This window comes from Crassostrea angulata, chromosome 6 (assembly GCF_025612915.1).
Source record: "Crassostrea angulata isolate pt1a10 chromosome 6, ASM2561291v2, whole genome shotgun sequence".
In the NCBI taxonomy this organism is placed as follows: Eukaryota; Metazoa; Mollusca; class Bivalvia; order Ostreida; family Ostreidae; genus Magallana; species Magallana angulata.
In genome coordinates, this window is record NC_069116.1 from 37,721,073 (window position 1) to 37,745,408 (window position 24,336).

Consider the following 24,336-nt stretch of genomic DNA (forward strand, 5'->3'; position numbering starts at 1 on the left):
ACTGTACCTTAGAAAACCCTAATCCTCACTATGAATACAAATGTTGTTTACCTAAATGGTACTTTGCACCGATTCCGGAATATGATCCACTGGAAGGCAAGGTAGGAAATCAAAAAGCAATTGGAATTTAACCACAATTTTGTCAATTTTCGTTAACTCTTTTTTTTTCATGGATTTTTATAGTACCTTTTGAAGTTTATTTACAAATATCAAACTTCAGCTGTACATGTGTTGGTAAAGCAATTTTCCATGAAATAACGTAACCGTGACATTTTTAAATTCAATGACACCCCGAGTATTTGACAAGACCTTTTAAAAGGTGGTATTGGAAACCTTCATATTGTACTAATGTACTTCCTATCAAAATCAACAATAAAATTGAGTGCAAGTTTATAAAAAAAAATTCTCAAAAATTGGTTACCCAACAACGTAGCCCAATGGGTTACAGCGTTAATAAGAATCTGTAAGTCATGAGTTCGAATCACACTAGCGCCTTAACAATTTTTACCTTTCCAACAATCTTTAAAACATATATGGTCAAATATTGCAAAATTTGAAAATCTGTTAAAGTATTTTGTTTATATTGTACTTTTCTTCACGTTAATATCGAAAGTTTGTCTTTATTGGTGCATCAATCATGTTTGCAAAATATCAAACTATAACATGTGTTCGGTTGATTTTTAATTTGGATTTTCTTCTTTTTTTTCAGAGAATGAAGCGTTAGACATGAAAAGACCCTGTTGTATTAATATTTGTATCCTGTAGCTAGAAATAAATAAAAATAAAATGAAAATACTACAACGTTTTGATCTTTACTTAGCAAACCTGGCATATATATATTGCTCTGGAGTGAACTAAATAAATATAACTCCTTTTATCGCTATCAAATAAGTTGTTCAGAGTTTCTGAACGAATAAAAAAGAAAAATATGTAGCTAAATGCATGAGGCCCATAAGTATGTAACAAGAAAGTTTAACACCTGCACGTGTCGAGATATGTTGACATTAATAAATGTACTTTATCATTTTGAAATATGAATTGCAATAGTTGAAATATAAATCTTCATGTTAAATTTATAAACTGCCACGCAAGTCGTGTATATGATGTAATTCCCCATTCTGCTGTACATTCAGTATTACTTCTCAACTTCAGAACAATTGTTCTCGAATACGGTAATATCTTATGTCCCTTCCAAATAATATGAGAGAGAGAGAGAGAGAGAGAGAGAGAGAGAGAGAGAGAGAGAGATGTATATTGCTTATACTAAAAAAACCTCATAACATGGGAGAATGATATACCGGCCGGTGTTACATGTATACTAGATGTCCTACACTAGTAACGGTTGTAGTATACCTATAAAGCGTTGTTATTTTTTCTTTATTACCTTTACACTTCCTTGATGGCATTTTGGACTACAATATCATTGGTGGATATCATAGCGGAAGTAGAATGACGCATTCATCATTTGAGTTCAACATCCGTCGAAGACAGACGATTTCCAGTTCCATGCATGTAGAAACGGGGGTGTATAATCGCAGTAATTAATTATTTTTATTGTCATATACGCTTAAGTGGCGAAACATTAACAGATAGATCTTGATGGTCAAAAAGCCCTTGATGGCCATATTAACAGACGTATGTGGTCAGAATATCATGACATCGGTAAACAGAAAGACCTATATGTAAGAAGTCACGAGAAACTGGGAAACACAAGTCAATAAAATGTTGACTAAAATTAAGAAAATTATCGGGTTAAATATTATGAACGAGCCTTCATAATCTTCCATCTTGACATGTTATTGGTCTCCATGGTATGTGCTGACCAATATATCACTGAGTGAAAGAACTAGTTGAGGGATCGCAAGAAATGTATGCAATTATACGATATTTAACTCACTCTTTCCATATGATATGAACACACAATTTCTAGAAATACATGTATATATGAGGCATTGCTGAGAATTGGACATCATTATTAGATTCACATTTGCAGGGGTTATGTTTGAATAAAATACTTCCATTTAAAGACTACAACATTTTTAATTCTTCTTTATTCCTGTAATTGTGTTTGGGGTGAAGGGGTAGAAAGACTGCTTTTTTATAAATGTAGATTAATCATTGCGGCCTGTGGATGATGGAAGATTTTTTTTTCAAAACGTCTTACTGCACAGATGCTAAAGAAAAATTTTCAAGTCACAAAATGATACAAAATTTGCAGGAATCGTCTTAAAAAAAAAAAAATGTCAAATACCTCGTACTTCAGACTCGAACATACAAACTTGATTTCCGTAATACTGCAAGTGATTTTATTCTTTATTAAACTTTAGCAAAAGGTTTTTGATTTTAAGAGATAACAATTTTTATGGAAAGTGTCTTCCCAAATATACCAATGATATGATATATTGTTTCACGCACGAGATTTTTTCACAATCATAATGTTCTTAATACATGTAAAACAATAACCAATGTTCCAGACATAGAATCATTATGAACAATTTGTGTAAATCTTTTTGAGCCACTGCGACTTGCATGTCCAAATCTCCACCCTGCACAGAAAAATCCAATGAAATTGACTCCTTTTGCATATACATTTATCAGATCATGATTAACAAATTTCTTAGTGTCAAAATATGTTCTGATGATGGGAAAGGGTAAAGAAGATGGGTGAATAAAACGGCTCAACTGCCCATTTGGTTTAGTCTTAAAATACAATTTCAAATTTAACATTTTTGTCAATCAAATATATTTGATATGTTACAATACAAATTTACAAAAGGGTTATTTCTAACTATATTCAGTTTAAAATATTTTCAAAAACTTTAAGAAAAAATAATAAATCCTTAAGTTTTGGTGGTATCGAACCCAAAACTTAAAAACCCAAAAGCTATAAAGTAACCTAATATCCGGTGCTCTAATTAACCACTGAGCCATTTCATTCACAACTACCAGGTAAGTGCGTTGCGATATGCAATATGACGCATTGGCCACGAATTTACGGACTTGTATTATTCTTTTCTAAAACGTTCATTTGTTAGGCTACAAAATGACATTTTTAAAGTATATTTAAAGTATTTTTAAAGTCATCTCTCCATATTTTGTTGATTTAAAATCGGTTTAAATTCCATTAAACCGCATTTAGACTATGACAAAAATATGGAGCTCAGACCAACTCTATAAATGAAAAGACATTGAAGTTATAAAAATGACACTATTAGGAGGTTTTGACACGCATACGCCAGTTTTAATCAGGTATTAAAAATATTTAAGGGTTACAAACCAATGTTACGTAAAATATACACTGTTTTTCAATATTTTTGAAAAAAATTATCAGATTTAATGATATTTTTATTCATAGTATCTAATCATTCCTCATATGGGCATTTTTCACGCCTTATTCACCCATCTTCTTTTACATGCCATCCACCAATAATATTCATTTTATTGTCATTATGATAGGAGAAAGGAGCTGATTTTTTCAAAAGAAAAATGTTGTGTTTTATTAAGTGCAAATAATTATTACCTTATGCAATGAGCTTCAACTGACATACATCCCATGATTTAATAATCAAAATTTAGCACGAAGAAGCCCGATTAATTTTTACATTTTTATTGAATTATGCACAAAAACACATCATGATAGAATTTATGGAAATCAAAAGATATCCACTTATAAATCAAATATTTGGAAATGGTTTTCAACAAAACAAAAAAAAAATAGATGAACTCAAAATATTCAATCTGCACACAACCTTCAAATCAAAAACAGAATTGATCTTTATTATGTATTTAATAGTTATCTCAAAATATGAGACTCAAGATATTTTTTGCAAATATTGTATCAAGGAAGACAACTGCAAGGTTTTGGCTACTGAAAACAATACTAACAAAGCAAAATCAAAAATTTTGATATTACCAGCCACCTAGCTATTTTCAATTACTTCTCCTCCAAAAAAACACACCATATTTACCGGTATTTGCAGGGGTATTGTAAAAAGTGAAAATCTTTTTTTCATAAATGCATGCTTTCTGCCAACTTTGGTTGTAGTTGACCAGTACTGAACATGTAGTTCTAGAAAAACAAGATGGGAATGTATAAAGGGTTTATATAACTAAAATAACTCTAAACAAAACTTCAACAAAAAAAAGGTAATAGTTCACAAATCTACATGATTTAGCCAGGGTTTTTTTCTCTCTCATTGTTCAAATGATTGATAAACGTTATTAATTATTCATAATTATAACACAAACCCTACACCAAAACTTTTTGACAGCAATCAATTGCAAATCAATCATAAATGACTCTTTGTGGTGTAAAAACACCGAAAAATATTAGATAGACGAGCATGGTGGCCAATTTGTTAAAGTACAGCCACAATTAATATATTAACCCTGGCAAAGGAAATAAAAGAGTTAAGTATGCATGTGTGGTATGGAAAGCACAAGTACAACCTCAGATCTGACCCTGACACCGAAAAAAGATCAGCGTGATTGCATGTTTGGTATGGAAAGCACATACTAGTGAACACATCAAATATACATTTATGCTATATTCTACCAAAAAAAAAATAAGTTATCATGACTCAAGTGTTAATTCTGGAGAAAAAAAGTAAACAAATAAGTACATATACTTGGAGAGAATCTAAGGAGATTGATATCAATCTGTATAGCACAACCATTGTAAATAATTATTCAGCAAAACAAGCTGTAGGTAAAAAAAAAAAATTGTCAAAATGTGACCAATTATAAATAAAGATAAAAGACACAAGGACAACTCATTCAAAACACATACATGTATCAAACACAAAAAGAAAATGTTAGGCTGATGATTATGTACGTGTGATGTTTATTTACGTATGCGTGATGTTTATGTACGTATGTGTGTTATTAGCTGCAATAATGTAGCCCTCTCCGATTTGTTATATCTGATGTTTTATATTACTCCCCCCCCCCCCCCCCCCAAGAAAAAAATATTAATCGATCGGGAGAGGGCTACATTATTGCAGCTAGTGTGTTATATTTACTAATTAAAAAATAATTTTTCACAGTCAAAGATAAAATTCAAAAAAAGTTGACACTGTAAACATCAAAGCATTAGCTGTCCCTGAAACACTCTACTTCCCTATCTAAATGAGCAAACACTGAATGAACAGCATAAAAAAAACCACAGAATGATCTAATGGCTAGGAAGTTTGATCATAACGTTGTAAGCAGTTAGGAAATACTGAATGGCAAGTTGATATAGAGCACAATCCAGTGCATAGTAATTTGTAAACACAAGATGAACAACATTTTCAAAATATTTAAAAAAAAAAAAAAAAAAAAAAAAAAAAAAGATGGGAAAAAAAAAGATCAGAGATTCGATGAACAGAAAACAGAGCCCTCTGAGTTTTGTTACAGGTGTCAATCTGCTGACTGAACCGTTGAAGAGCCCACATTACAGACAGTTTGTGTACAAAATTCAAAACTGATTTATATATCATTGTTTATCATAAAACATAATTTATAAATTGTTTACTCTACTGTTCAAAGTTGCAAAATTATCAAAAATATCTTAAAAAAAAAAAAACAAAGACTTTGAGAAAAAGAAATTCTTTCACCAACTGAAAAATTTGATCAAAATGAATAACAACTTATTCTTCATTTTAAAAAGTATGACATAATTATTCAGATAAAACTAACAGGACAAAAGCAAACAGCAATAGCAAATACTCTAGAAATATACTAAGATTCATAATTCTATAAAAAAAAATAGCTAATTGAGACATTTTATTGAAATGAATTCAGCAATGTTCGTTTTGTGTGACATTATGAATTAAACACACAAAACAAAAAGAACAAAAGCACAAATATTCTATAACCAAATAAATGCAATACATGTATATATTTCCATCTGTTTTTTGACTTTGGGCATTGGAAATTCATTTAAATCAAAAACTGTTCCTGAAAAAAAAAATGCTTGCTATTGCAGACTGTGTAGAACTGTCAGAATAGACTGCAAGTTTCTACTGGCCTGCCTGATAGCCACAGCTAATGAAGACTGCTGGATTTGCATATCGGACCAATCCCCTGATAATTGACCATTATTATATCCCCAGACAATTCCTGGAAATACTTGAGTCTGGTACAAATTTTCCGGATGTGGTGCTATGAGCATATTTCTGGAAAAAAGGGAACAGATTTTTAAGAGAGTGCATGTCATCATTGCAACTAAGGTAAATTTATGCACATTGTGGTTTAATTATCAGACTTATTAACTATAAATTATTCAGTTGTAACACCTGCTCTTCAATCTGAAAAAAGGACAGTTTTGATAAGTTTCTCATGAAATTGACAGATATTTAAATAAAGATTTTATTTTATCTATCAAATTAAATGATATGATTTAGTCATCTTTCTACTAAGAAAGTAAGTCATGTCAATCACACTTATTATCTCTGTAAAGCTTACAACTGTCACATATATGTCTAATTTCAGGTGCAAACAGTACATTCAAATGTTAATTCCCATCTCGACAACAATGGTTCCAATGATAATGGACCTCTAACAGGAATTTCAGACCAGTTAATAATTTGATTTATGCAAGAAGTTAATAGTAGTTTTAGTTGATTTTTTTTTTTAAATGAAAATGAACAGTTTAAAGGAGAGAGAGAGAGAGAGAGAGAGAGAGAGAGAGAGAAGAACAGTGCAATAACACACCTATATTGGGTAAAATTTGGAAGCCCTGCGCTGACGATGAAGATTCTTGGCAACTGTATCAGTTTGTCGTTGATCTCATACAATACTTCTTCACTGTTAACAAAAAGGTCTCATGTAATTCATTAAATTCAATGTTATACAATTCAATCATTCATCCATTGTCAATCAGAAAGATTGCATTTTCTGAGATTAATTAATTTTATTTCTTTTGAATATTGCAAACTAGAGCTTTATGGTGAATATTGTCAACTTATGATGGAATGGAATGTACTTTTAATATGATACATGGTTTGTTTGGTTTTTTTAATTCTTTGGGAAAACATCATCATCTTGAAGCAGTATACTGACAAATGGGGCAATAAAACTAATATTCAGATAATTTATCACATGACCAATTTGTGATCCCATGGTTTTAAAATTTTGAATGAACACCAATTTTCCTTTTAATATATACATTTCAGGTGCAATTTTTTAATAGAAGACTAAATCTCTATTTTCAATAATATATATCTGCTTCAGGAAGGACCTTTTATTTAGCAAATTAAAAAAATCATAAAATTTTCAACCAAACCTAGTTAAAATTGACTCGGTGTCTCTAGAGAAGATGAAAATGTGAAAATTCATAGGCACCATTAACAATAATAGACATCAGGTGAGTTTAATTTGAAAATTCACCTGAACTTTAAGCACAGGTAAGCTAATAATTTCTGCATAAGTAGGTTTACTGATGTATATTTTCACTTTGTAGTCAGTCATGTCTTAAAATGTTTGAAATAAATATGAATCAAATTGTGAACTCACTTTAGCTTGTCTTTATCCAGGTGTGTTAACTCTGTCTGCAATAATCTGGCATGTTTTGAAAAGTTGTCAATTTCAGAAAAAAGGAAATCTGTAAATAGAAAGATGAAAAAATTAAATTAAATGACCATTAACACATTAACTTTATATGTATTAATAATTTTCTAGTTGATTCGAAGATTTTTTCGATTGTTTGTCTGTATGTGTTGAAATTGGAAGCATTAAAGCTTAGAAAGGACATTTTGAGAAAAAAACAAAATTCTCACCTGAACTCACATGTGATGAATTTAACAGTTTTACAATATTTTTGCCATTAACAAGCACATCTGCTATATTTTGAATACTGTAGGGAATCACTGCAGAATCACTCAGTCGTATAATGGCATCTGCTACGATTTGTGTGACTTTGATATGTAAGGTATAGTTGTTCCTGTCTGTGAAATTTGTCAGATAATCTTTTGTATCCTCCAATGTGTTGTATGCTGGATAGTTGGGTAAATTTGGGTATTTCTGTAAAAAAGGGAAACTACATTTATAAGATACAGTACCTAACATTTTTTTTGAGTTGCAGAATATTTTCTAAATACACTTATGAACTGCTTGAAAAAATGGTTTATGGGGTCAAGCTTCACCTCTTTAAGAGAAATGTCTTTTTTTATTTCATATTTAAAATCAGTATATAGTGGTATCATTTGAAAGGTGCCCAATTACGAAAGGTGTGACTAAATGCTGTCTGGTGGGAACTGTCTGTAAAGTTCAAAGACTTTTGTTTTTAATAATGCAGTTATATTGCATATGATGGAATAAAATTAACAATTTACACAATAACAAAAATTATCATGAATATATGACAAAGAGAAATAGAAACACGTTGAAATATATTTCGTAGTTTTTATATAATAAAAATAATTTATATTCCTCTCAAGAATTAGGAACTAACATGACATCTACCAAAATTAATGCAAAAAGAATGCATATAAAAATGGATGTCTAAAATATTTGTCTATCCCTATTTATACAAGAGCTGGTCAGCAAATAATTTAAAAACAAAAAAAATAAATAAATAAAAAATATAGCATATACATTTATCAACAGGATTCAAACCAAAAAACAATTCTTGCATATCTTAAACTAGCAGTTCCAATAAGCTACCATATAAATCAAGACAGAATGACAGTACATGTAGTATGACACGGCATCCTTGTATTTTAATTTTGGCAGATTTTGCTTTTTCAAAAAATGTGGCAAAAGTATATAAATATTTTATTATCTCTGGGTGTAACATCTCCGGATCCGGCTTTTTAAAAAGAATTATATTCTACAGTGAAATGTACATTAATTACAGGTTTTTATCTGGGAAGAGAAGGCCCAGAAAAATTATATCATTAATCATTTGTGAATTAAATATTTTTGCATCAAATGCAGATTGTTGCTATATTTAGACACATATTCAGGTAAAAACTAACTGCCTTTCAAGAAATATTCAGCCATTTCCAAGTTTTAATGAAGCAAAATAAAGATAAATGATTAAAAAATTGTTGCTTTTATGGTGTGCCCATATCCCTATTGAGAAACCAGCTGGTCTGGAGTTATGAAGCCAAAATGCGATGATATATCGCAGAGATATTCGTAATATATTAAATTTTTATTCCATGAATTTTAGACATCAAATTGAATGCCCATCAAGATGATCTACCCTTGCAATGTGGAAGAAATTTTTGTTCAGAGCCCACATTCTTTAAAATTAGATACAAAATCTAGCATTGCGTGTAAAGATCTACTGGAACTTACCTTAGGATTATACATATAGGCAGGGGAGAAAGACGGGACACCGAGATAATAATAAAAGGGGGAATGGTCACTGTCTCCTTGAAGAGCTTCGATTCTGAAAACAAATATTTAAAAAAAAGATAAGTCAGTTTATGTGACATGACAATGGTACGTCTGGAAGCGTGTATGTACCCGAGAATCCCAAAAATATATCACTAGAACTTGTGATCTACAGTTCACAAGCAAGCTACTTTAACCACTGACCTATTGTCATATACAATCAAAACAACTGATACAAACAGTTTAACAAAACATTTATATCGCCATCTTGTGACATAGTGTCATAAAAAGTATATATTTTGATGTGGTGGGGTACCTTTTTAAAAAACCAAAATCCAAAAATCACAACAAACTAGGTCAAGATTACCATTCATCCTTAGTCAGTTAAGAATTCATGGAATTAAGAATAAAAAACAAATTAGCACACATTGAAGCGATTATAAATCAGATTAATGAGGCCATTCCCATTCTGTTATAAAAAATTAATTTGATATGAAACATTCTCATCTACAAAATGGTTTTTTTTCTCTTCAAAATAGGGGTCTGAGTTGAGATGATATCCCTTAATTCATACATTTTTTCGTATTTATTAATTTACACATTTTATATATGATATTGTCAATCCTTCTACAACAATATTTTGGAGCTCCTACTTTGATAGAATACCTCCCCACTTGTTTGCAAGTAGAACTTTTCCTAAGTATGTACGCATTTAATTAATAAGATCAAAACCCTAGAAGAGAGAATTTTTTTCAAAAACTAATTAATGCATCAAATCAATGAACCATGCTTTAAATTTGCACCTTAATATCTGAATTCAAAAGATTTCAAAAAGTATTATGACAAGCTTACCAAAAAATTGCTGATTGTTACCAAAAAAAAAATACACTCAGCATAGTGCTTGTACACTTTTGTATGGATTATACAAGTATAATAAAATTCAAAGCTATATAAAGAATACTTCTAAAGGGAAATTATGAACCCCAGTTGTTTTTCTGTGTCTTCTTTAATAGATTATTAAGATTCACACACCAGCTGACCTCATAAAAAAATCTGCCTGTCAATTTCAATGCTTCTGAAATAATCATAAATCATAATTACATTCCTTCATTGGCTTCCCAGTTGTGTAAAGTACAACACACAAACACCAACACTGACATGCAATGGTAAACAACGACAAACCAGGAACACACAGAGAACTCAAACCAACGCCATTAATCTCCCTGACACATAAATGGCTTTTAATTGTTTACTCTAGTACATATAAAATATACCAGTTAGGGAAAAATAGGGGTTTTTCAGGCATCAAATATATGTTTCAAATATATATGCATTTATTCAATTAACCAATCAAAAAGATATAACTTCTTAATCATGGCTGCTATCCAATTTCAGGGGGTTATAGGGAACTAAAGTTATTTTTCAACACAAAAATCATAAGGATTTTGATAATATTTTATTTCAGTTGAATGAAACATGCATATTGGGTTGGGTGAAAAGTAAAAGGGGGGGGGGGTTGTTGTTGAATGAGTGTGTTGACCCATAGGGAACAGTTCCACTTATCTTTAACTTAATGATGACAAAAAATATAAAACAAAAATAAACTGACAGACTAATCCTTCATGAAACAATTTAGATGTACAGTCTATTTCCTGGTTCCGAACACCATTTGCATAGTAATATCATTTTTGATGTGGAGGTTACAATCAATTCATACAATTTTTAATCAACACTACATCATGAAGCTTTCGAATTCATTTTTACATGTATATCACAAACAGTAGCAATGTATAGTTCTTGAAAAAATATTTAAAAACTATTTCCTATATCATATTCCTGGTTTTAAACTTTGCATTTCTTCAAGGATCCAAAATTTGGTAAGGAGGTCAATGATTGGTTCAAACAACTATGAATTTATGTATATTATATCAGGATGCTTCCATAGTTATTTCACAAACTGTAATATTGTATCTGTATAAGTGATCTATATACTAATGATAATTTGTTTATCATAAGATTATCCAACTTTATTTGTATCTTTCAAGTTTTACATCCTCAACATGGAGCACCAATATTGAACAATTCAAAATCTACAATAAATAAGGATGCCTCCTAGCAATATCTTAGATTGTACATGCAGCATTGCAGCTTTTGAGAAGATTTTTTAAAGAGTTCACTGGTACTTATATATTCCTAGATAAAACTTGGCTCCCCTCCTGGTGCCTAACTTTGCAGTACTATTTACTATGACATCACACAAAAAAAAAGTATTTAACAACACGTACATCAAAAATTACTATTACGGTATGTGCAACTTTAATAGTCAATTAATTGCAAAACTGTAAAGTGTAATTAACTTGCTGATTGCATTGCACTTCTTAATGTGACATCAACCTTGCTAATGCACTTCATAAAAATAAGTGCAGTGGAAAATACACAAGAAAACATTATGCATGGGCAACTAGTCTACAGAAGGCATTTTATCACAACAGCAATCCTTTCTATTCTTCACTGGGAGATTCCCTGAGTTATTATATTATACGGTTATTGACTTGGTATGAGGCCAACATCATATAAAATAAATTGTTTCCCAATGCTGAAGGCCCAACAAATCATATTTTTTCAAATTCCGGTTAACAACCCTTCACTAAAGATACATTTAGAACCATTTATTAATAACTAGACCTTGGACTTTCCGTAGGATGTAACCATCCTTTTAATTAATTCCTACCATCAAAACAAGTTAAAAATGATGCTGGTTTCAGTTGAAATATGCATAGATTGCATAGTCTGGGCTCAACAGACAAACAAATCATGTTGATTTCAGAGAGCCATGGCTGAGTGGCCAGGAAGGAAATAGACAGGCCTATGTGTCATTGCTGTTTGACACAACTAACCCTCTTCTAAAAATGGTTCTATTATAATTTCATGTAACAATTAACCACGACTCATGCTGCACTGCACTTTTTCTTTTTTTTCTTTCCACAGAGATATTGGACAATTATCAATTAATTGAGATGTAGCGGTCCAACAATTTTAATGTAACACTTGCAGACTGATGGACATTGAATTTGTAGGACATTGAATTAAAAGTCATTTTGTAGGACTTTTTGTAGGTTTGATATATGCTGAGGAACATATAATACGTAGAACAATTGAATTTAAAAATCAATTCTATGTATAACTTTTTTTCAAATGACCTATCAAAAACATACATTATAAAAAGAAGTAATTATTACTTATGAAAGGTGTCATAACCAAAGAGGAATAACTGCTTTCAAAGAAATGGATAAATGTGTAAAAATAAGTAATCCATTTGAGTTATCAACAATAAGTATCTTAATCCATTTTTCCTTTGATCTTTTTTTAAGGGGAGGGGTGTTTAGGAGTTATGATTGTTTGAAAACACATTCAAAAGTTTTATAGTTTCAAGTACTGAAAAAACACTTTAAGGCATGAATGAATTTTTCTCTACATGATCCAAATATCTTTCTCTATTATAAGAACCCAAACTGACAAAGCTTGGTGTGGTGATCAAAGTTCACCTTCTACGCATCCTACACATCCTAGCTATGCACTCACTTTGTCTATATGCCCTGAAGTCCCGAGAAAGTTAGGACTTTATAACCAATTATGAGAGCCAAACCCTAAGACCCAAAACTGATAAAGGGATATAAATTTCATCATTTTGGTACAGATCTCTTTGTTCTTCCTCACTGTATCAAGATTTTTTGCTAAATATCTGTTGCTAAAGTCTATTTCTAGAGAAAAGTATTTTTTAAAAATAATTTTACCTGATATTTAACTGATATGCATATTTTTTATATGACCAATGGGAGCCTAACCCTATCCTCAGAGTCCCTTACCCTGGAGACATAAATTTCATAAGACCTCTTCACTCACAATCACCATTATAGCACACATACTTTGATATACACTGATCAAATAACGCAGAGGAAAAAGTCGAGAGAAAGAGATTTATTTCAAGAATGAAATAAGACTCTGAATGATGGAGGTTTTATGATAGCACTACTAACCCTGACCTTACATAAATGTCTACTTACTTTGGCTGTAATGGATTTTCCGGATCCCGATAGGTTTGATTCCATCGCTCCAGAACTGACATATCCTGGTAATCGGGATCGGAACACTTCACAGTGCTGGCTGCTTTGTGAATCACGTCAAATAATAATGGACTGCTCTCCGCAAAAAATGTGTAGTTTCCTAAGATGTAACAAGAAATGTTTGTAAAACAAAACAAAATTAGGTTTTGAGTCAGCTTGGGAGACCCTTTAAAAGGGCTGGATGGTCATGGCGATTTAAAAACTATATTAATCTTCTTTAGAAGGTAGAGTTTCGTATAAAGATTTACGAAAATACTCAAATTTTAAAGCTAAAACATCAGCAATTTTTCTTTACTAAGTAATAGCTTTTGACTATAAAAACCATTTTTAAAATTATTAGGAAGGTCTGATGGTTAATTTGTTGATCATCCAGCCGATTTGACCTTTGTACTGAAAATGAAAATCCAACTAACTATCTGTCATAACCTATGATTTTGGGGAATTTCAAGCAAAAATTGCACATCACTATCTGTTTATGACAAAAGTCTTATTTAATTTTTTAGCATTTAAGATTAACAATGTATCAACACTCTTGTCATGGAAATGTGAGGCAATCTTCATCTAATTAAATGACCTTTGACTTTGAAGATTTATGAAGGACAAATGTCATAGTCATACATATTTCAAATACTTTTATTTTTTCATATTGATAGCTTACTTTTTAAAGGTTCTAAGGCGTTTTTTACTAGGAATTGGGTTTTCACTTTTCAACAGTAATTACAAATCAAACTTTAACATTAACTTAAAGTAACTCACCCCTTACAACTGTATCCAAATTGATATATGCAATGGCTCCCAGTCCAATTTCTTTTTCCATTTCCTTGTTTAAAAACAGAATTAAAGCATAAATGAGAAAAAATACAGGATTAAGATTTTCAAAAGCAGGTATTCTATTAGTTAATTTGATATGTATCTTAATTAGTTAATGGTATTTATATACAAAAAATGTAAAGACAACCCCTTTTTTATTATTTAAAGACAGCTATGTGTAATACACATGTACATGTATACTGCACTGTGTATTCCATTATACAGGTAATAATCTGAATAAACAACTTTTACAAGACAGCCATTTAACAATTAAGAAGAAATTGAGAAAGAAGAGGCCCACGGACCACACAACTCATCAGATCGAGTACCGTATATACTCGCATATAAGTCGGATTTTTTGGAACAGAAAATTGAGTGAAAAATGGGGGTCCGACTTATAGGTGAGACATAGTAAAAAAAATTCACAAAAGAGAAGTAATTTATATTTCTTTTTAAATAATAAACAGATAAATGCATTGAACCTAGCTGTGTTCATTAAAAGATAATTCAAGCAGTAAGTTTTTCACACCTAAGGTGATAATAGATATAGGGGTCATGTCATCTAAAACAACACAAGCCAACAACCCAGTTTAAGGGGCTAATTACCAACCTAATCAGTCAGTAAGGAAATAAATCACTATCATCAAGTTTTCAAAAGGACTCTATTTAAATACCTGGTAGTTTTGGAGCTATTACCAACTTGTAATTAGTGTTATAAATAATAATGGCATTTAAAATCAAAAGATATTGACATCATAGACCCATGATAGAAATAGTCTAGAAGCAATTATGGGGTGAAACAAGGACAATTTTTTTAGAACTCAAAACATGTATGATAAAATGGGGTATTTTATTGAGAGTATCTGTACATCAATTGTCCTGAAAAAGTGACCCGACTTGTAAGGGAATTAACAGCAAAATCTTCAAATTAAAGCTGGAAAAAGGCAACTGACTTATAGACGAACCGTACTTATAGGCGAGTATATACGGTAACAGTTCCCAAGTGAATTTTTGTATCTCTTTCTAAAGTTTTTTAAGATGTTTGCAAACTTGTATTATAAAATTCAATGTTTTTTTTAAAGACATTTTAATTTGTCAAATTGAAATACCTGAACCCACTCAAAGGATCCCACGTGTCCATATTTGGATGCATCCCATAAAGCAAACTTCAGAGTTCTCCTTGGTCTGTAACCTAATGAAATATAAAATATACTAATTTTTATCACAACATACATATCAGCATACATGCCATTGCTTTCTAAAAGAGTTAATCCAACTAAAAGAGGCCCCGAGGCCACATCCCTAGCTTGAGCAACAACAACGTTTAACTGTGACCAAATCAGTTAAAGCTCACACGAATTAATGATTATGCATTATTTTTCTTTCATCTTCAACTACCACCTATTCGTTTGTGATATCATCCTTGCACACCTGCCTTTTAGGGGTGAGAGCATTATATTTAAGTCTCATGGTATTCAGGTATTTCATTCAACCCAACACATTTATATAAAGACACAAGCATTGTTTTGTAGAAATGCAATCTGACAAAAAAAATTACAGTCAGTGCACTGGTAAGAAATATCCGAAGAAGCAACAAACAAATAAAAGTGAACAAAGACTTAGAGAAACATATATGAAGAACAGCAGTTATGTACTTGAATTCATTATAGGGCGCCTGTAAAGTGCGAAACGAAATCGAAACGAAACGAAACGAAATCAAACGAAACAAAACGAAACCAATCGAAACGAAACGAAATAAAACGAAACGAAACCAAAAATCGAAACGAAACGAAACGGAATTTAAACAAAACTAATATCAATTTTGACTACATAAAAGTGAAAATAAATTCATTGAAATAAATTTTTGAACCATAAAATATAACTATACCTGTATGTTTCAGATTGGCGCTGTAAATTTTTAAGCCGATTATCCGAAATTTGCAAAAATTATATAATTATGTAAATAAGCGATGTACATTCCTATACCTTTTAATGTTTCTAATTTGTTTCATTTAATGATATTCAGACGTTTAGAGAGAGAGAGAGAGAGAGAGAGAGAGAGAGAGAGAGAGAGATGCCTTAAAACTTATCAGCGACATCACATAGCAAAGTATATATATACGCAAGTTTTGGAAGAGAGAGATAGAGATATGATGATGATACTGAAGGGGACATTCTAACAACAATTTTCTTTCTATCGATTTGAAATATTGTAAAAATGAAACTATCGAATACAATGTGATTTATAGCATACTGGTTGGTTACCAGTATAATATATATATACATATATATATATTATATATAATAAGAAAGTATAGCATGAATTTGGACGTCGTAATTTGACAAAATTAAAGTGCAATATAAAGAGGTTTGTTACCTGTTTTTTTTACCTTAAATCAAACATGATCTCCTATTTCTCTCCCTTTCACACGCACGCACAATGTATTTGAATCATTTTTACAATATTTCATATCGATATATAAAAAATCGCGTAGTTGGAATGTCTCCGTAAATACTGTAAACGCACTATATTTAGGGTGTACAATATTTGGCGGAATATACTTTTTCAACAAGTTAGCATGGATTTGATTAAGCGCATTTCTGAATTTACCTTTTTATCTACTTATATATTTTACATTTGGCAATGTACTTGATTTTGCGGACGCCGTTTTCCGCCTAAAACGCAAAATAGAATACATAGCCAAAGGGGTAAACAGTTTTATAATACGTTTACAGTATAATCATCTTTATATTGCAAGTTGATTTTGTCAAATAACGACGTCCAAATTCATGCTATACATATAACAACAATTCTTATTATATGTTAGAAACTGGTAACCAACCAGTATGCTCTAAATCACATTGTATTCGATCGTTTCGTTTTTACAATATTTCAAATCAACAGAAAGAAAATTGATGTTAGAATGTCCCCTTTAGTATCATCCTCATATCTCTATCTCTCTCTTTCTTTCATTCTCTCTCCCAAACTTGCGTATATACTTTGCTATGTGCACGATGTCGCTGATAAGTTTTAAGGCATCTCTCTCTCTCTCTCTCTCTCTCTCTCTCTCTCTCTCTCTCTCTTTTTCTCTCTCTCTAAACGTCTGAATATCATTTTTATCATTTAATGAAACAAATTAGAAACATTAAAAGGTATAGGAATGTACATCACTTATTTACATTATTATATAGTTTTTGCAAATTTCGGATAATCGGCTTAAAAATTTACAGCGCCAATCTGAAACATACAGGTAGTTATATTTTATGGTTCAAAAATTTATTTCAATGAATTTATTTTCACTTTTATGTAGTCAAAATTGATATTAGTTTTGTTTAAATTCCGTTTCGTTCCGTTTCGATTTTTGGTTTCGTTTCGTTTGATTTCGTTTCGTTTCGATTGATTTCGTTTCGTTTCGATTGGTTTCGTTTCGTTTGATTTCGTTTCGTTTCGATTTCGTTTCGCACTTTACAGGCGCCCTTCATTATCACCTATTCGCCAGTTTGGATGGAGTTTCAGAGTCAGAATGCAAACACTGCGCTCATGTTTGATGATCATGTAAAGTGTGGCAACCTTTCCTGAGCAAGATTTGGATATTCTGGCAATTCTTGCAAGATATCAAATCTAAATTTCAATTTGTGTAGATTCTTTATTCTGTTTCTTCAAATTTGTTCATATTCAGTTTAGTGCATGCATTACAAAGTCCGAGTAATCTGGATTTCTCGCTCAGAAAGCTGCCATCCATAACTACATGTTTTTCAACCTGTATATATACCACTACTGCTGGGTTGGCTTTTAAAAAAAAACAACTTAATTTTCAGATAGGAAAAAAATGTGCAAGAAATAGATTAATAGGTGCTTGACATTGTCAATAAAAATTGAAATTAATTTACAATTAAAATGAAAATGGTCAAAGTTTGCAACTTCAATAAATGATTTTTCTGCTCATGTTTTTGCAGTACAGTTAACTTTGTATGAAATTGGTGCTCAAGACTTCCTTTGTCTACAAATGTTAAATAATCTGATTTTGGTTGTTATTGGCTGACCAATGGGATTAAACTCACAATGCTCTTACCATAACAATTATCTTTTTGCAAATACATTATATTCAAAAACTTAAATACAACGCAAAGACTGTTTAATATTGAACATGTCACATGTAATATGTGCGTCATATTTTTGTTTGTGTGCATGTCTCTTATGATGAGATATCTTTTTACGCTGTCATAATTAAGCAAAATAATTTCATGGATTCCTTTACTAAAAGTACAAAAAAAATACTTATCAAATTTGTTTAAATATTGAGAAAAAGGAATGTATCATTCTGATTCAAAATGTGCATAACCTTTATCAGTGAAGAAGCACATTAGAAAATCAAGAAATTGACCAAACATATAAAATGGTGCAATCCATATCACCTGTTGTAAAAAAAAAAATTGGTAGAAATAAGTTCCTAACATCCAATCGTAGCACCAGTTGAAAGCCTACATGTACCTGTAGCAGTTATGAAACAAGAGAATATACATGTAACATGGCAATCGAATGCTTTTATAAATTCATGTCAAATTTATGTGTAATGTTTCTTATTATGAAATTATGAAATGCAATACAAAAATGTCTATCTGTACATACTACAGTGTGTATATTTCTTGTAAACTTTACCTTTTAAAGTTAATATCCAGTATATGAATACAAATCATAGGCTATTTCTCTCACAATCTCTATAGAAATGGACAAAATAACACTACTATACCTTTCTTGGTGTGAAAACTGAAAGTACGAAGGAGTTCCCACAACACGGCATAGCCACTGGCTGAGTCTACACCCCCTCTGTTCCAGGAGTCAATGTGAGCTCCAATGATTATGTACCTGTCTACAATAAAAAAAATATACATCAACGGCAGATCTCCACAGTAAAAATTTCTACATCACTTTTGGGTTAAAGCAGAAACATTTGTTGGGGATTTAATGCTGTTTTAGAATATTTCATTGAAAATATTTTTCAAAGAAATCTAATGTGCAGATGGAATTTGGTTGCACTGTATGTATTCTATTATGTGTTCAATATTAACTATTTAATTTACTAACTAAAAATAGTTGGACAAAATTAAAACCAGTAACCTCATTTTTGATAAGAATCTGGTTCATAAATTTTCCAAACTTTAATTATATTATTTGTGGTGCTACATTAATCATTGCATTATGATGTTAAAAATTGTGACGTTTCAATTAGAACATTGACTTACCTTTTTCATACTTTCCCTTTATTTCTGCAACTAAATTTGAAATTTTTCTTTGTACCAGGTTTCGTATTACTGTCATATTGACCAGCCTACAAACAATTAACAATGAGTACTACTGAATGATTTTAAAGTTCATCATTAAAAATGCACTTTTGATCATTTCAAAAATTGTCCTGAAATTGTCTACAGAAATTTTCAGTCAACCTGTCTTAAAATTAAGCTTTATTATTTGAGCCAATGAGAAAAAAATACACGTACACATATGTATGACAGTTTTCTCCTTTTAGAGAATGCATGGTTTCTTAAATTCTAGCTAAATCAATACCTGTCATTCTTGAAAATGCATGGTTTCTTAAATTCTAGCTACATCAATATACCTGTCATTAGAATGCCCCGGTCCTGTTTTGTATGACACCCCTAATCCCCCAATCCAGTCATCCGGGACAGAGGAACCAACCATTGACCTGAAAGGGAAATCAGTCAAAGTAAACCCAATGCATTAACAACTTGTTTAAAGAAGCAAGCATTGATGTTTTACTGACAATTTAAGAATCTGAAATTGAATGTACACTGACCTGACTAGAGTTCTGGCATCGTTGTATGATACAGACTGAACTGGAATACGGGGGCATCCGAGACAGTTCTCCTTAGGATAAGGTTGATGATAAACTCCATCTATACATACGGAAAAAAAATTTCAGTGCAAAATTTCGCAGCCATAGTATTGTAAAACCTTTATTTGTGTTCGAAGTTTTGCAGCAAAACATTGAACTTGGGATCAAAATATCAAGTGATATTGCAAAACCCATGCAGATTTTTACAATGTATTACATGTAAGAACAATCAAGGATTTGGACTACATATCAAATTAGTCATTTCTTTGGTTGTTGATTTGGTTTAGATCCTCAAACGTTATAACTGTTAAGTGCTTTGAATACGCTATCAACGCATACACATCAATGACTTTTCAAAAATTTTGAGTGAAAATTTCTTTGATTTTGGGTTGAGTAATATACATAGAAACAGCGTTTTTTTTTCAGCATTTTTCACTCAGCTTTGTGGCTTGCTTATTATACACAAGTGCGTGCTATACACAAGACTTTACAGTAATATTATATGACAAGGTACCTCTATGGTTACAAATACATGTATTTATTAACTTGGCCAATACCTAGTGAGGGATAACCCGGACTTTGTGGGTCTCCCATCAGTGTGTATCTGACATGATGGGAATGGATGGCCCACCCAGGCAGCCACCAAGTGCTGGGGTACACAGCCTCTGTATTGTTGTTTGCATAGTCCAGAGGATCGGGATAGAGGATGACTCCCAGGGCCCCACTCTCCTCTGCATGTTTTACCTTCAATGAAAGTTTGAATATAACACTTTGAGTTATTGAACAATGTAGGTTGAATATCTAAAGTTAATTTATTTATTTTAATAGCAAAGAAAAATCAAATTCATGTTCTCTGCCTTAAAATGGATGGAAGTGTGTATATTTTCAAAGCATCTCCTCAATTGTCTATTCAGATCAATTGCCATCAGATATTTAGATGTACAACTCAAATGTGTGATATGGCACTGCACATGTAAACGTATTATATTTAATATGTACAGTATTCAGTGGAAAACGATTTTGCAACAGGTTAGCATAGATTTGATTTAGCACATTCCTGAATGTATACCTATATTGATCTTATTGTTGTGTTTATGTTTAACATCTGGTGATGTTCTTGATTTGGTGGAAGCCGCATTCTGCCAAAAATACTGGCTGAATAGAATACACAGCCAAATATCAATATGTGTACAGTACTCTAACATAAGATGGTCGAACCAGAGGGCAATGATCTGTGTCAAACCCCTATGATGGGCTGATGTGCTATTTCCAATGAATTACTTGCAGTCTAATGGTGTGACGTCTGATGGTCTATACACATGCTCAAATGGTACACCCCTTCAAGTCCCATTGCTTTAAACTTAAAAAATTAAGGTATCAAAATTTTCCAATAATTTACTTGATTATGCCAAAATATAATTTATTAGTACATATTGGATTATGCTAAATTCACTTTATTCAGGGTGAAGAACAGGAGCTGCATGGTGAACTTTTTCACTTTTTTCCATTGTCAATTTTTATCAATGTTTCTTCTTTTATTATTTTGAGAGGCATGACTAAAGAAGAATCATCTCGCTTCAACCTTTAGGCTAACCATCAGACTTTTACACCTGTAGAGCCACCTTCTCATCAAGGTTTGGTGTAAACACTAAACTTATGCACAACCATCAAAGTTAAATGGACCATATTTTGTACACATCATTTCAGCACTAGAAATATTGCTTCTATAATGATTGGGATAACTACTGCATTGCTGGTGCTTATATTTCAAGCAGCTTAAATACTCATCAAATATGTTCACTTGGTGTATCAAATTCTTGAAGAAAATATCAATCATAACTTATTTGTACTCTTTCCTTCAACCAACTCTATCTGGAGACATAACGTTACCTTGTTGGCTGGATGGATCTTGCCGTATTTAATCAGTAGTATGCTGTTGTTGACAGAGACATTTAGCTTATCTAACATAGAGAAATCTGTCTTTCTTCCAAAATTGGCAAAAACTAACTTCCCCTATGTTAAAAAAAAACAATAGAAATACATTATCAAAATACACAAAACATGAATAAACAATTAAAGAAAAAAATTGATGGTAAGCTAACAAACCTTACACCCATTTTTTGGCTACGAGGACAGATGTATGATACAGCAGCTTTTAGTATTTCTCAATTTCCCAAGGCCAAGGGAAAAAGTTACTGGCAACAATGGAGGACAATGAACTTACTATTGTCCTCATAGCCAGTAAATAACTATTTTATTATACCGAAGAAAACTTTATTTGTCAGCAATGCTGAGTTACTTGATGGTAAACAAGTTTGTTTGAGTTATCAGACTTGGAATTTAACACAGTGACTCTGATAACGTTAGAGGAGTTCCAAGATTAAACACAAGGGAAATCAAATATTGCCAGTGAATAGTTTCAACGACAAACAGCTCAAAAACTTTCTTCACCGTAAAGGTTGTCTAGATGAAATTGCATATTTATTCATCGTTATTTTACATAGAAAAATACACAGAGGTATAATAATCTTTTTTATATCTCTTGATTAAAAGATCGCAATTTCAAAATTGCATCCTATTCTGTATTTTCTTACAAAAATACTCTATAGATTTTCTATTCAGGACCTATGAGTGAAAGGAAGAGTGAAGCAAGCTCACATACCCTAACCTCCCCCAAAACTTGACAATGCTTATACACATAATGAATGGCAGGGTATGCATTAAATACACAAAATAATTTCATAAAGAGCATACCTTTCAAAAAATCACAAGATAAAAACTACCTGCAAATATGCACAACTATGCCTTAGGTAATCACAAAATTCTAAAAGAGCAGAAATTACCAGAAAAATCGAGGAATCTGAATTTCCTAATAATATGGGCATCTACACATTGTGATCTAAATTCCTACCAAGTTTCAACAAATTCCTTGTAGTGTTTACAGAGGGGTTGCACTTACAAACTGTTCATTACTATATTCAAACTAAGACCCACATTCTAAGATCAAAAGGGCCAAATTTCCTATAAAAATAATGGAATTGAATTTATTTGTATTTAAATATATTGTACAGAGTCAACCACAAAAAAATCACAGACTGGATTCACCTTCACTGATGCCTCTGGAGAGTATGCATTGAATGGCATCTGTTCTGGATGTTCTGAAGAGAAACTGAAGTTTGCATTCCACAACACAGTACCATTTGGCTGTTCTAGTGTTATAGATGTTCTGTTTGGACTCTGACTATTGTAGGACAAGAAATTGATTGTAATAACATAAATACAAATGATATGAATTTCTAAAAAAAAAAATCACAAAGAGGCTCATTGGCCACATTGCTCACCTGTGTAACTTACATCAAATTTTAAAAAACTAGCTTTCCTATGAATATAATATTATTTAAAAATATTAAAATGAATAGAAGTAACACTAAGTTGACACATATTAAACAGCTTAAAGGTCAATACAAATCCTTTATCCAGCAAGCACTCTTAAAAAAATTTAGAGGCAGACAGTGATTTTACAGAGGTCTGATATGACCATGACTTTAAAATGCAGAAACTTTCTTCAAGATCACTGCAGACCTTTTCACCAAAGACACCCTTTGGATAAGGTCTGAGCAAGAATGGGCCAAGATTGCAGAGTCAAGGACAAATATGGTCTAGACTAGGATTTTACACACAGGTAATCTCTGTTTGATGCCTCAGACAACAGATGTCAATAGGACAGACAAATGATCAGATGGACACAATAATAATTACTAGAAAAGTAGAAATGGTCAACACAGTGGGGTCCCTAATTTGAGATTGGGAAAGTCGGAGAATAAAAAAAATTAAATCTTACAGAAATGGATAAGAGAGCAGTACTGAGTAGTTTGTCCAGGTTAGGCCATCGAGAGGAAAATACTGCCACATGTCATGGGTGCCCATCACAACCTTTAAAGTCGATCCAACAGCTGACAGTCCGATGCTCTCTGTCCATGTTCTGTATTAAAGAGATCAAAACAAAAACTTAAAGGATACAGCCCGGTAAAGGATCCATACAATTGTCACAATTCCAGTGTTCATATATGTACTGAATCAGGATGGAACTGAAGGTTTATTGGGGTTTTTTTTCTTTTTTAATTTTTCCTTTTTAATACCAGTATATGACCAAAAACCCCTGACCAAAGTTCAATTTATTTCACAATTTGGGTAAAGGCTTTCTTGCCAAATCTAACCATGTA

The 24,336-nt window shown here is 31.7% G+C and overlaps 1 protein-coding gene across 2 annotated transcripts in view; it reads right to left on the bottom strand.

Annotated features, from left to right (window-relative positions):
* Positions 1-3,591: 3,591 nt before the first annotated feature.
* Positions 3,592-24,336, bottom strand: part of LOC128188970 (N-acetylated-alpha-linked acidic dipeptidase 2-like) — a 30,531-nt gene continuing 9,786 nt past the window's right edge. For both annotated transcript variants that reach the window (XM_052860318.1, XM_052860319.1), the window contains exons 4-19: positions 23,955-24,095; positions 23,219-23,354; positions 22,004-22,126; positions 20,671-20,857; positions 20,075-20,174; positions 19,877-19,963; positions 19,503-19,588; positions 19,010-19,129; positions 15,368-15,450; positions 14,205-14,268; positions 13,389-13,548; positions 9,286-9,379; positions 7,761-8,004; positions 7,498-7,585; positions 6,697-6,789; positions 3,592-6,158 (exon numbers count right to left, since the gene is read on the bottom strand). In XM_052860318.1, coding sequence (XP_052716278.1) covers positions 5,960-6,158; positions 6,697-6,789; positions 7,498-7,585; positions 7,761-8,004; positions 9,286-9,379; positions 13,389-13,548; positions 14,205-14,268; positions 15,368-15,450; positions 19,010-19,129; positions 19,503-19,588; positions 19,877-19,963; positions 20,075-20,174; positions 20,671-20,857; positions 22,004-22,126; positions 23,219-23,354; positions 23,955-24,095 — 2,005 coding nt within the window. In that variant the 3' untranslated portion in view covers positions 3,592-5,959. The remainder of the gene's footprint in view (positions 6,159-6,696; positions 6,790-7,497; positions 7,586-7,760; positions 8,005-9,285; positions 9,380-13,388; positions 13,549-14,204; positions 14,269-15,367; positions 15,451-19,009; positions 19,130-19,502; positions 19,589-19,876; positions 19,964-20,074; positions 20,175-20,670; positions 20,858-22,003; positions 22,127-23,218; positions 23,355-23,954; positions 24,096-24,336) is intronic.